This window comes from Phaenicophaeus curvirostris, chromosome 18 (genome assembly GCF_032191515.1).
Source record: "Phaenicophaeus curvirostris isolate KB17595 chromosome 18, BPBGC_Pcur_1.0, whole genome shotgun sequence".
Classification (NCBI taxonomy): domain Eukaryota; kingdom Metazoa; phylum Chordata; class Aves; order Cuculiformes; family Cuculidae; genus Phaenicophaeus; species Phaenicophaeus curvirostris.
This window is the reverse complement of record NC_091409.1, coordinates 16,193,920-16,207,611: the sequence shown is the minus strand read 5'-3', so window position 1 is coordinate 16,207,611 and position 13,692 is coordinate 16,193,920. Positions and strand designations below refer to the sequence as shown.

The 13,692-nt window shown below is 54.6% G+C and overlaps 1 protein-coding gene across 1 annotated transcript in view; it reads right to left on the bottom strand.

The window, feature by feature from the left end:
* LOC138728667 (rho GTPase-activating protein 39-like) overlaps positions 1-13,692 on the bottom strand; it is a 56,767-nt gene that overhangs the window by 21,919 nt on the left and 21,156 nt on the right. Inside the window, exon 2 of the mRNA XM_069872206.1 lies at positions 6,359-6,742. Coding sequence (XP_069728307.1) covers positions 6,359-6,742 — 384 coding nt within the window. The remainder of the gene's footprint in view (positions 1-6,358; positions 6,743-13,692) is intronic.

The following is a 13,692-nucleotide window of genomic DNA, read 5'->3' as shown; positions in this document are numbered from 1 at the left end:
GCAGAGGGGTGGAACTGGATGGACTTTAAAATCCCTTCTGACCCAAACTGTTCTGTGAGCCTCTTATTCTATGGTCAGCAGCTCATCCTCTGCCTGCCTCTTCCCAGAGGCACAATTCCTGGAGCAGGCAGTGACCACCAGCAGCATCGACTGCCAGCAGAGCCAAGTAAGGACACAGGCAAGGAACGGCCAGTGGTACGGGCAGGATGGAGGTGGCACTCATGAGGACACATGGCCATGCAACCCACCAGGCCCCGCTCCCTGGGGCTGCAGGGACTTCTTACACTTGTGCCTTCCTCCTGCATGAAGACAAGCTCTGATCCCAAGTATAGTCATTGCTAGAGACCCAGCAGTTCCTCGAAGAGCTCCTGGCCTAACAGGAAAAACCAGAGCAGCAGCATTTGGTAGGTGTTCAAAGGAGCATTTCTGGCACCCTCTGCCTACCCCTGCACTATGCCAGCAGCTTGGTTCATGGCAGGGGAGTGAGACGGGAGAAGAGCTTTGTCAAGAACAAGGATGACAGAGGCATTCACAGGCTCCCAACTCGGTGGGCAGGCCAGGAGTGATTGCACAGGAGTGATTTCAACCCAGTGGTACAGCCAGAGCAGTGTCACATCCAGACTAGCACCATCCATCTGTTGGGTCCCAGGGAGAAGAGCTGCAGCCGCGCAACATCATGGCCCCGGAGCTGCTGGTGTGTCCCACTACCATGAGAGATCCCCAGCTGGAAAATGGCCCTGTGCTCTGTGGGAAGGCACTGGACTCCATGTCACTTGAGTCATCTCCCAGGTTTACTCCTCTCCCTCACCTACACCATCGCGCTTCCAGCCATGTGCAGCCAAACCAGCCCCTCGGGAAGGCTGGGCAGACCCACCTCTGTCAGGCACAGCACAACCAGACTCCTGCACATGGGGCACAACAACCCTATGCAGTGCTACAGACTAGGAGAAGTCTGTCTAGAAAGCTGCCTGGAGGAGAAGGACCTGGGGGTGATGGTTGACAGCGACTGAACATGAGCCAGCAGTGGCCCAGGTGGCCAAGAAGGCCAATGGCATCTTGGCTTGGATCAGAAATGGGGTGGCCAGCAGGTCCAGGGAGGTTCTTCTCCCTCTGGACTCAGCACTGGTGAGACCGCTCCTCGAATACTGTGTTCAGTTCTGGGCCCCTCACCACAAGAAGGATGTTGAGGCTCTGGAGCGAGTCCAGAGAAGAGCAACGAAGCTGGTGAGGGGGCTGGAGAGCAGGTCTTATGAGGAACGGCTGAGAGAGCTGGGGGTGTTTAGCCTGGAGAAGAGGAGGCTGAGGGGAGACCTCATTGCTCTCTCCAACTACCTGAAAGGAGGTTGTGGAGAGGAGGGAGCTGGGCTCTTCTCCCAAGTGACAGGGGACAGGACGAGAGGGAATGGCCTCAAGCTCCACCAGGGGAGGTTCAGGCTGGACATTAGGAAAAAATTTTTCATGGAAAGGGTCATTGGGCACTGGCAGAGGCTGCCCAGGGAGGTGGTTGAGTCCCCTTCCGTGGAGGTGTTTAAGGGGCATGGTTTAGTGTTTGATAGGAATGGTTGGACTCGACGACCCGGTGGATCTCTTCCAGCCTGGTGGTTCTATGATTCTATGATCTCCCCACGCAGGCTCAATGTGTGCCAGTAGCACCCGGCATCGGCAGGGCCACCAGTGCCACTCCAGTGTTCCCCAGAGGCACGCTGATCCGGAGTGGCAGGGACTCAGCCTGAAGCTCTGCTCGTTTCTCGCTCAGCTCTAGGCCGCAGCAAGGAGCCTCTCCCTGCCTGCACCCTCGGCAGCAGCACCACCTCGCACCCGATCCGTTGGAGCAGTGCCTGTCCCGATTCGCACCGGGCACGTCCCGATCCGTCCCTGCCCGGGTGCACGGCTGGGCAACACCACCTGCCCAGCTAACAGAGACGGGCTCTCGCCCCAGCATGTTGTTATGATTTTGGGATCCTGTGGGGCCCCAGCAGGCAATGACCTCCCCCCTGCACTGTGAAAAGGAGCAAAGCTCAGATTTTGGCCCAGATTTTTGGCCTCCCACAGAAAACAGGCTGCCACCTGCGACCTGCCACTAGCCAGAGGGCAACGGGCACCCTGAAGCACAATGTCTTTAATGTCCCGAGCCACTTCTCACACCTTGGCCCTGCGTGGATGAGAGCACAGTGTGGAGACTCAGCCATGAGGGCAGAGCAGCAGGAATTCTGCACTAGCACAGGGCTCTCCCTGCGCCAGCTCCACAGGCTCCCTCAGATCCGCCAGCAGGATGGCTTGGCCAACCAGCCATGGCAAGGCATGGAGGCAAGACGTCAGCCGTGAGCAGCAAGCCTCTGCGCAGCAGTATTCTGGCACTTGAGGTCTGCGTCCTGACAGACAACAGGACCAGGGAAACGGGCTCCACTGCCTCATGCTCCCTCCTTCAACCCGGGGGGCAAAAGCTCGCGCTGGGAGACCGCCCACTCTGGGCCATTTCTGATCAACTGCTGCAAACTCTGGAGCTGGCAGATCCCAGCAGCACTCTGGTAGCTCTCAGGGAACAACGGCATGGGGTCCTTGTGTGTGACGGCCGCGTAGGGCAGCTGAGTAGCATGGGCTGCAAAGGTGCAGTCAGAGGCAGGAGATGAGCAAGGCCACCATCCACCACTCCTCAGCACCAGTGTGAGAAGAAGTCCCTGCAGCCCCAGGGAGCGGGGCCTGGTTGGTCAAAGGGCCGTGTGTCCTCATGAGTGCCATCCCCATCCTGCCCTTACCACTGGCTGTTCACCATCCTCCCTGACTGCAGTTTGGGATGCGAGGACTGCTCCACATACCCAAGCGTTTGCAGGGGCTGCCCAGTACCTGTGGGGTGTTGGTACCTCCCTGGGTGCACCAATGCCTGCTGCGTACTGCTTTGCCTTCAGGGCTGGTGTGGGACTTGGGCATGTTCCTCACGCCACAGCAGTGTCCTTAGGTGGATCCACCAGGATATCCAGGGGGTCTCACAGGGCTGGAGGAGACAGGGGAGCTGCGTTGCTCCAGCGTCACTGAGGGCAGAGGGAGCCAAGCTCCAGCTTGCGGCCATCACACACTCCTAGATCAGGAGGTTTGTAAAGGAAGAGAACCGGGACTTCCTGCCTTTCTAGCATGGAAAAAGGTTCAGCCTTATCCTTCTGAGCAGTGAAAGCCCTGATGGGAAGCAATGCCAATGGTGGAGAAACATCCCAGCACAGCCTCTCGGCCATGTTCTTCAGTCACCAGCAGCAGAGACCCTGCTGAGTCCCTTAGGATGGTTCCTTCAAGGAATGCTTTCAAGTAGCTCCAATATAAACACCATGACTCAGCAATGGCTTTCCCAGCCCGCACACCAGCTCCAGCAGACCTAGAGGACCCAGCAGCTCTTCCTAGGCTCAGAAGCTTCATTGTTTGCTCTTCCCTCCCTGCATGCCCTGCCCCAAGGCCAGAGAAGGAAACAAACCTGCATTGGGAATCCTGACAGGGTTCCTTCCCCAATTATAAAGAACTTAATGTTAGCATTACTGGCACTGGGGCTCAAGAGACAGAAGCCTGTGATGAGGCAAATCAGATGTGGAAGAGGCAGAGGTACCTCATAGCCACCTTCACAGGCTTCACAACACACATACACTGAGTTCTTGTCTCGCACACTTTCCTGGCATGGTACGACCAAGCCCCTTCTCCCTCCCCATCCAGGATGCTGAGCTGTGGGAAGGCAGGCAAGGAGGGGACGGGCAGCACAACCTGGGACCACACAAAGGCACCCCTGCCTCTCCTGTCCTGGGGACAAGGATGTTCCCAGGGACAGTGGGTTTCTGCCTGAAGGACTTTGAGATGCATCATTATTGCAAGGTGAAATTTGGAACCCCACTCTGAAAGAAGTCCCCAGCCCTGGGAGAACCACAAGAATTGAGGAAAAGGGACAGCCACCTGCGGAAGCCAAGAGCCAGTGTCTGGCAAAGGCTGCTCCGAGGCGGTGTGCCTTAGAGAGCTGGAAGAGCAGCAGTGAGTGGTGGGGCAGCAAGAGACACGGTGAGACGGGCACGGAGAGAGAGGGAACAGGCAGCAAGGAGCAGTGGTGCATCGCTTGCCTGTCCAGGGAGCATCTCTGCTCCATTTGAGACTTTCAGGATCAGTGTGCCGAGCATTTGGCAGCACCAAGACATGGCAGCAGGCACAGCGGAATTAGCGGTGCTTATAGAAGGCACGAGAGAGGAAGAGTGAGAAAGAAATGTCTGCTAAAAGCAAAAAAAACCCCTCAACCACAAAGTATTACTGAAAAAAGGATGAACCCCCTTCCCCAAGCTCTCCAGGCACGTGCTTGCAGGAGGCCTTCTTGGGGACCACACTGATCTCTTCTAGCCTCTCCACCTATCACAGGATGACAAACGTGAAGGGGAGAAAACCAAGACTTTTGTGCTATCCTTAGAGACAAAAGTGAAACTGTCTTGGGCACAGGTACCTATAACGATGTAAAACGCTACCAACAGCACTCAGCATATTAGCCCTCTGTTAATACAGCTGCATCCCTGCCCAGGGAAGGAAGAGCATAGACTTATGTTTGTCCTTGGAGAACAACGCAGAGAACAGAGCTGACAAGCTTAATGTGCTTTTACTGTTATTAAAGCAGACATCTCACCTGGGAACACTTGCTTTGGGCTCAGCTCCTTGCTTACCATTTTACGAGCTAGGAAAAGGCAAGAAATCTCTCCTTGGGTGTCAGCCTCAGGTCGGGAAATCATTCTCCATGCCATGATCAGACAAGCAACCCCCATTCACAAACGAGAGTGATGACATGTGACCGATATGCAAGGAAACTGCTCAGTGTCCTGCTTCCAAGAAAGCAGCCTCCACTGGCAAATGCTGTTGGGTGTGAGGCTCTGCAGAGCCTCACACCACCCAGCAGCCTGTTAGCCCCCAAGCAAGCTTACACCTCTCCCAGTGCCTGTCCTTCAGTGGAGTTTGTTGCCGGCTCAAAGTGCCCTTAGATTCTTGCAAAGACTTGGCCTTTGGATGGAGCGAGGGAGGACCCCTTCCCACTTCCCTTCCTTGCAGGAGAACCAGCGCTGACACCCGAGATGCTACTGGGTTTCAGCTTAAGGCATTTCTCACTGTTTGGGTTTCTCCTGGAAGAGCAGGGATCATCCCCTGTCTGGGTCTGAAGCTCAGAGGTGACGCAGGAGACACTGGAGGTACCAGTAAAGCTCTGGGCTCTTTCTGGTGCACTCTATGTGCATCAACACTGCCTCCCAGTCACACATATTGAGTGAATAAGGTAGCACCTTGCAGGGGGCAGCAAAGAAGTGATAAACCTCAGTTTAGGGTGCTCTAGGGTATAGTATTTTCCAGAATCACCATCCTACATGGTTTTCATCATGTTGCCATTATTCTTCTTTCCCCAGCAGCACCAGGCACTCAGAGAGGCAATCTCAATCCCCAAGCCAAGCTGTTGGGAGAAGCCTGGCACACTGCATTGCCCAGATTTGGTACTTGGAGTACTGACATGGATAGCAATAGTGCCAGGTTCACCGGAGCTCTCGGTGAGCCCTTGCATGAGTCCCTTCTCCTCAGCATAACTCAACCCCACTCATGGCACGGCCTCCCCCGGCTGCTGGTGCCACAATCTCCAGGGCAGGACGATGCCCAGATGGGGCAGGAGGGCAGCAGAACAGCCCTGTGCAGTGCCCCAGGTGGAGGGGCCATCCCACAGGGACTGGGGAGAGAAGACTTTTGGGAATGCTTTTGTGCAGCCAGATCTGGCCAAGTTCCAGCACAAAAAACCCTCGATTGTTGTCAGACTGGTTTGAGTGAAAGAAAATCTCATAGCCAAACAAAACAGCATCTCGTTATTGTTCTTTCATTTTGGGCTTGATGTGAGCAAATAACTGCCCAGGAGCTCCGTCCCTGCTGCTCCACCTCCCACCCTGGCCAGAGCTGCAAGTGCATGCAAGCAGCCGAGCCAGCAGGGAGGGAAAGAGCCAGAGCAGCCAGTGCCGCAGCAGCCTCACACGGCATCCCAGCAAATCCTGCCATGAGCATCCAACAAAGCTGTCATCACTGCAGGACATGCCTACCCATCCCTCTCCAGTTTGGCACAAAGGGCTCTGGAGTGATGAATATTTTTCATGGGTGTTTCTATCGTGCCTGGCCCAGACTGGGGGCATCCAAGTGGTACCACATTGGTGAAAGGGAACCCCGAGGACGAGAGGGCACATAGCACTGGCCTGGCAGCACTCTGCCCCAGCACTGCGCCCTCATGGCACAGCACAGCTGCTGAGTCCTTCTCTTGGGCAACCAGTGTCTGCCTGGCAATAGAAGTCAACCATAAGACAAAACTAGAGAAGGGTAAAGCTCTCCCTACCTGCCAGGCTCCTTCCTCTTCTCAGTGGCGCAGTCCCCCTTGCCCTTCTCCATCTCCTGCAGGAGGGCCATTTGGATGGGAGTGCTTCTCCCGTCGCTGCCCGTGCTGCCCCGGCAGTCGGGTTGGGAATTGCGCTTCATGGCTTGGAGCTGAGCCAAGGGCACGATGTCACAGCCCTGGGGCCGGTGCCACACTGTCTGCTGCGTGATGGCATTGTAGTAGTAGAAGCGGTTGTTGTTCTGGTCAAAGAGCTCCCACCACTGCTTCTGGTCTGACTGGCGCACCTTCAGGTTGGGAGGGGGCTCCCAGCCGCACTCCCCAGTGGCCAGGTTGACATACATCCGCTCCTGGGAGCGGGGCTCGATGATCTCCACCCAGTCGGATCTGCGGGACACGAGAGCCACGTTAGTCTGGGCCAGAGCCTTGAGGCAAAGGGGGTGTCTGGGAGCTGCAGAGCTGCTGCCTCTGGGGCCAGGAAGATCAAAGTGTTGCCAGGGGCCATTCAGTGATTTAATGGGCTTAGGGAAGATGAGAGGAAGAAGAGATGGGGTCAAGCCACATCAGCAGCTCCCTGGCACAGAGCAGGGGAGGTCGCTCCCCCTGCCAGGCCCTGACATCAACTCACGCCACCCAACAGGCGATTTGGATCAGGTGAGCATCCTCCACTTATGCTCTGATAGCTCACAGCAAGGGCTGTGCGCCCGTAGGAGTGCTGAAGCCTGGCGAGATGCACGAGGCACCTCATGGAAGATCCACAAAGCAGGATCCTGTCCTTTTGGGAGCTGCATCCTGTTGTTGTTGCCGCCTTGGAACACCAAACCCCTGGCTCCCGACAACGTAGGTACCCTCCCCATGCAAGAGCTTGCCCGCAGGGCTCACACACCGTGGGGATGCAGGGGACCTCTGGGCCACCTGATCCCTGCTTGAAGCCCACACCTGCTCTCCTGAAAGATAAACGTGGGGAGTGACTAGTGAATGACACCATTCCCATTGCAATCTCTTGCCCTCCTCCTGCAGCTGATGGGACAAAGCCCTTGGTGGCCCAGTAGGTGTAAGGTGGGGTGAAGGACAGGTATGGCCTGCTGCCAAACCATAACCCCTCTGCCACCCAGAGAAGCTGCTCCAGCCCTAGGGTCCTCGCTCCCCAACAGCACAACCTGGGCAGTGCTGTAGGGCCGGTTTGCAGGCAGATCAGTGTAAGGGGTTTGTGGTAAAACAGGTGTTGGGCTGGGCAGCACTCAGACAGGGCACACCAGCCTTTAACCCGGACACGTCTACCCCAAAAGCTGGCCTGGTGGGAGTAGAGGGGCTCAGCAAAGCCAATGCCCCATTTTGGCTGCCCCAGTGGCGTGGATTAACCCCAGCTGGCAACTCAGAACCACGCACCTGCTCGCTCCTCCTTCACCTGGGTGGGATGGGGCAGGAGAATCGTAAAAAAGGTAAAACTTGTGGGCTGAGATAAAGACAGCTCAATAGGACAGGAAAGGAAGAGAAAATAATAATAATAATAATAATAATAATAATAATAATAATAATAATAATAATAATAATAATAATAATAATGGAATATACAAAACAAGTGATACACAACTCAATTTCTCACCATCCAGTGGCCAGTCCCCAGCCCATCCCCGAGCAGTGAACCTGTCCCTGTCCAACTCCACCGCAGGTATATACTGAGCACAACACCATATGATATGTAATATCCTGGCCAGCTTCCAATCATAGAATCACAGAATAATTAAGATTGGAAAAGACCTCTCAAATCATCTAGTCCAACCATCAGCCCAACCCCCACGTGCCATAGCCACATGGTTTCTGAACCCCTCCAGGGATGGAGACGCCACCACTGCCCTGGGTAGCCGGTTCCAGGGCTTCACCACTCTGTCAGTAAAGACATTTTCCCCAATATCCAGTCTAAACCTTCCCTGGCACATTTTGAGGCCATTTCTTCTTGTCCCATCCCTTGTCACCTGGGAGAAGAGCCCAGCACCCTCCTACCCACAACCTCCTTTCTAGGAGCTGCAGAGAGCGACGAGGTCTCCCCTCAGCCTCCTCTTCTCCAGACTGAACAGCCCCAGGGCCCTCAGCCGCTCCCACAACCCCTGTTCTCCAGACCCACCCCCAGCTCCATTCCCTTCTCTGCATGCACTCCAGACCCTCAATGTCTTTCCTGGAGTGAGGCGCCCAAAACTGACCCCAGGATTCGAGGTGCAGTCTCACCAGCACCGAGTCCAGGGGGACGATCCCTTCCCTGCTCCTGCTGGCCACCCCATGGCTGATCCAAGCCATTATACCGTTGGTCTTCTTGCCCACCTGGGCCACTGCTGGCCCATGTTCTGCCACTGTCAACCAACACTCCTTCGCAGCTTTTTGCGCACTGGCTGCCCAGTAGAGCATGGGAAGCTGAAAAGTCCTTGACTTGGTGTAAGCATTTCTTAGCAACAACTAAACCCATCAACATATTGTCACCCTTATTCTCGCGCTAAACCTAAAACATCACCTATATCAGTTACAGGGACAGAATTAACTCTATCCCAGTCAAAAACAGAAGAAGGGGTGCAAGCCCCAGAGATGCTACCACTAAAGTAACACGGCAGTGCCCACTCCAGTGTGGAGCTGAAAACAGAGGTTAAATCTTCTCTTCTGCCCCGTGGGGCGGAAAAGGGAGGAGAAGGGGCAGAGGCTGCAGGAAGAAGGTTCTGTCTAACCCACATTGTTGTTATGAATAAAAGCCATATGAAGAGGATGGAACCAGGGCCACCCTTGAAATCCACTCCCGCCCAGTGCCTCCAGAGCTCACCCAGGAGAGGGTATGGCAGGAGGAGCCATTCTCAGGGGAGCAGCAGGAGAAGGGAGATCCCATTGCAGCCCTATCACCCCACCTCTGATGCTGGCGTGGCTCCTCAGAGGGGTCTGGACTGAGGGAGCCCTGCAGTGCCCAAAAGGGCACCTGGGGCTCCTGGCACCCACCCATGCTGGCAGGGTCACAGGAGAGGAGGCGTTGGCTGGCCCTCAGCTCTGCCCTCGCTTTCTGGGGAAGGTCAGCGTGTCCCCTCAACAGCACACCTCTCTGCTAGAAAACCACAGCTGTATTCAACTCTGAGCAGTCTGGCATGTGCCCCTAAAATGTAGGCTGCTCCTTGACTTTTTGAGGATGCAAAATTGACAGGTACAATGTGAGTTCAATCCAAAATAAACCTGAACTGCCCCTGAAAAAGGGCAATTCACCCCACCACAACATCTCCCGTGTGATGTTGACACCCACACAGCCTCATGGAGGGCAGGTGTTAAGGCTCCCACAGACAGGCTGGCTGGGAAGCTGACCCCAGGTGAAAGCCACTTCTATCGTGGCATAGAATCATAGACTAGAGTGGCTTGGATTGGAAGGGACCCCAAAGCCCATCCAGTCCCACACCCCTGCCATCTACTGGATCCGGTTGCCCAAAGCCCCATCCAACCTGGCCTGGAACACCTCCAGGGATGGGGCAGCCACCTCTGCTCTGGGCAACCCGGGCCAGGGCCTCCCCACCCTCATATGAAAACAGTTCTTTCTAAGATCCCATCTCAATCTCCCCTCTTGCAGCTAAAAACCATTCCCCCCTCGTACTGTCCCTGCCCTCCCTGATCAAGAGCCCCTCCCCAGCTTTTCTGGAGCCGCTTTCAGGACTGGAACCTGCTCTAAAGTCTCCCCACAGCCAGGCTCAACTTTCTCAGCCTGTCCTTGTACAGGAGGTGTCCCAGTGCCTTGATCATCTTTATGGCCCTCCACCCCGAACATCTGCATGGGTCCAACAAGCAGCAGGGAGCAGAGCTCATGCCTTTCCCCATAGCGTGAGCTCCTGCTGGGTGCCCCCCACTGTCACAGCAGAGCAGGGCACTGCCAAGACTCTGCTGGCAGGTGGAACCTGATGGCAAGGAAAACCTGATGTCCAGAGAACATCTGGCTTGTTGTTTGGTATTTTATGGTCAAAACTGGATCAGTTCCCCTTTTTGATTCAAGGTGCAACAGGAACAGTTACATCACGCCCCACGCCATGGCTCTGTGTGAGAATCGCAGAGCCAGACTGGTTAATTCCATGCAGTCACAACATCAAATCACAGGCACAGGAACAAATCAGCAAGTCACTTGTTATCAAGGGCATCATGAACTGCAAAAAGGTGTCACCCGTAAACAAGGCATGAAAAAGGGAAACTTAGGGCAGCAGCAGAGCCCGGCAGCCCTGGGAGGAGCAAGACAAGCAGGTCTAGGGAGACAGCAGCAAAGGAGCGCAGGCAGGACAAGGAACTGGCAGAGAAGGACAGCTGAGAGAGCAGCAGTGACCTCTGAGACACCACAATGCAGGCAGTCGGCAGGAAAAAGGGACACAGGGGACTGAAGACGGGACATAGACCCACGTGGCACATGGGCAGCATCAGGCAGGGAGTGGCTGATGGGAGATGGAAGGTTCACCCAAAGGTGGGGCGCACAGCACAAAGTCCTCAGGAGGAAAAGGGCAGTGGAGGAGGGAAGCAGGCATTGGAAGGGCTGGAAAAGGAAAGTAGGCACAGTAGGATCCCCTGAGCGAGAGCAACACAAATACTCACACAGGTGTGGCCAGGAGAAAGACAGGAGGGAGTTATTGAGTATTTGCTTGGCAAGGAAAAATCAAAACCCTGCAAGCCCCAGTTGAGTGATTAAGATGTAGCAGAGTGACCAACCATTTCAGTGTCCAAGAGCATGCTGGGCTTAATCCATTTTGCTTAGAACTGGATTTGTGAAGTTCTGGAACTGCAACAGTCCTACCAAGGCTGCTGCTCCTCAGGAAAGACGAGAGGTCAGATATTTTCTGTTAAGTGCAAGCTATTGAATATAATGGATTCTTCTCATGGCACTCGGCCACGACCAAGTGCGTGTTGCTAACTATAGTCTTCCTTTTAAGCAAGCTTACAGTTACCTTTGCATGCAAAGATGTGTGAGTGGATGACTTTGGCTGGTGAACTCTTTGTCTCCCTTAAAACTGAGGGGCTAAGGATGACCGCGGTGGAGCTGAACCAGGGAAAAAATCTGTACAGAGCACACAAATACCAAAGAGTTTGGTACGATCTCATTCATGTGCAAAGAAAGGAAAGGAAAAGCAAGGAGCACATTCCTGGAGCAGGGCCAGCCCAAGGCTGCCACACAAGCCTCCAACATAACATCAGGAACTCTGGAAAGACGTGATAAACCCAGGATTGCAGAGAGATAAGGCCATAACTTGGACAGAAAATTAATTCCAACTCCTTCTCCCTGGGTTAAAGAAGTTTCCTGAGAATGTTTTGAAAAAGGCTTTTCTCCATCCTCTTGGCTCCAAGCAGTGGGTGATGCAGCAGCCCTGCAGCGTGTGCCTGCTCCACACATGGTCACACCAGTGGGGTCACTGCAGGGGTTCCAATTGGTCAAAGCTCTTGGGACCCAGTGTCCCCAGGCGCAGGACTTCCCTGCAGACCCAGTTTGCAAACCCAGACCAAACACCCATCACAGCCCGAGCACAGGGACACGCAGCCTGCTGGCCCTGCAGCAGCACTGGAGAATCAATGTGTTCACCAGAGCTCACCACACCATGGAATTTCAGCTAAATCCCCACTCACTTCCAAAAACCAACCCACATTCCCAGTGTGCATCCTACTGCACAGTTGGAGACATACCCGGAGTTTCCTCTGTGTCCTCAGGAAATACACAAACACTTCCCACTCCTCTTGGCTCATAACCAGGCCACAGCTCCAGCCGCCCTCCTGCAGCTGAAGCCCCCGAACCTCGCGCACGTTGGGTTTTTGGAGGGGTGGCAGGGCCATGGAGGGTCCCCAGGTAGGTGCTGGGAGGGGGGTAGTGCACCAGGCACACAAAGAGCAGGAGGAGGCATAAGGCTTCTTGTGCACAACTGCATCTCATGGTGCAGACTGCTTCACTCCCAGCTCCCAGTTACCAGCAGATTGTTTTTATGGAGTCTTGGGACAGACGGAGCAGGGACAAGGCCAAGCTGCAGTGCTCTGTCCTGCCAGCCTCTGGGACAGAGGTGCTGGACACTGGCAAACTTTGTTCCTTCCAAACCAGCTTTGGTCTCTCCTGGCTGGCATTCCTGCTTGGCAAAGCCTTGGAATTGCAAATAAAAACAGTAACTTTTTTAAACAAGGGCATTTCAGCCTGAAAAAGCATCTTGCTAGCATCTGCTGATCAGATTTTCTCACAGACACTATAAACGTCAGTGTGTGTCTAGGGAAGAATAAAACTGTTTTAATTAAAGAGATCGAAGCAGGACTAGAAATGGAAGGGACCAGACACAGGAGAAGAGTCACCTGCAGGAAGAGAAAAGTCTGGAGAACAAGTTTTATGAGGAGCAGCTGAGGGCCCTGGGGCTGTTTAGCCTGGAGAAGAGAAGGCTGAGGGGAGACCTCATCACTCTCTGCAGCTCCTGGAAGGAAGTTGTGGTGGGGGTGGGTGCTCGTCTTTGTTCCCAAGTAACAAGGGATGGATGAGAGGAAACGGCCTCAAGCTGTGCCAGGGGAGGCTTAGGCCGGATATTAGGGAAAATTTCTTTACTGACAGAGCAGTGAAGCACTGGCAGAGGCTGCCCAGGGCAGTGGTGGAGGGGTTCGAAAACCATGTGTCTGTGGCAGCTGGGGACAGGGTTTAGCAGGCATGGTGGGGTTGGGCTGACAGTTGCACTGGATGAGCTGAGAGGTCTCTCCCAACCTTAATGATTCTGTGATTCTATGATTCTAAGAGCTGATAAAGCCCAAGAAGCTGAACAGCCACTAATCCACAGAGGAGTCTGTTTTCTTGCCAGCATCCCCCAAGTGACACCACAGCCCCGCAGCCAAGCATGGTCCCTGCACACTGCAAGTTCTTCGCTAAGGCTGTCCAAAGATAAGAAGAGTAAAGAGAGTGCTCAGCTAGATGATGGACCCCAGGACTGGGCAGATCCCACCATAAGAGGTCATCTAACTGAGGATGCGTTGATGATGAGATTAAGTGCCTGTTAAGCAGTCCTGGAGGAGGAATGAAGTGCCATGCTGTGACACCAGCCACAGGGAGGGACGCATGTGTGGGGTCCAGGGCTCCTTGATGCGACAAGTGGCTGGGGTGATAGGGATGGGCATCTGAAATGGTCTGTCCTACAGAGAAAGGGAGTTCAGAGTCTCCTTCATTTGCTGCTAATGAGCGTACTACGAGGGGCCCATGAGAGGGGGAAGAGCATGCAAGAGCAGCCTTACGGAGAACAAAGCCATGTTTGCAGCCCTGAGTGCTACAAAGGGAGGCCCCAGCAGCAAGCCAAGGCAAAATCAGTTAAGGAATGTGGAGGGAGTGGGTACCA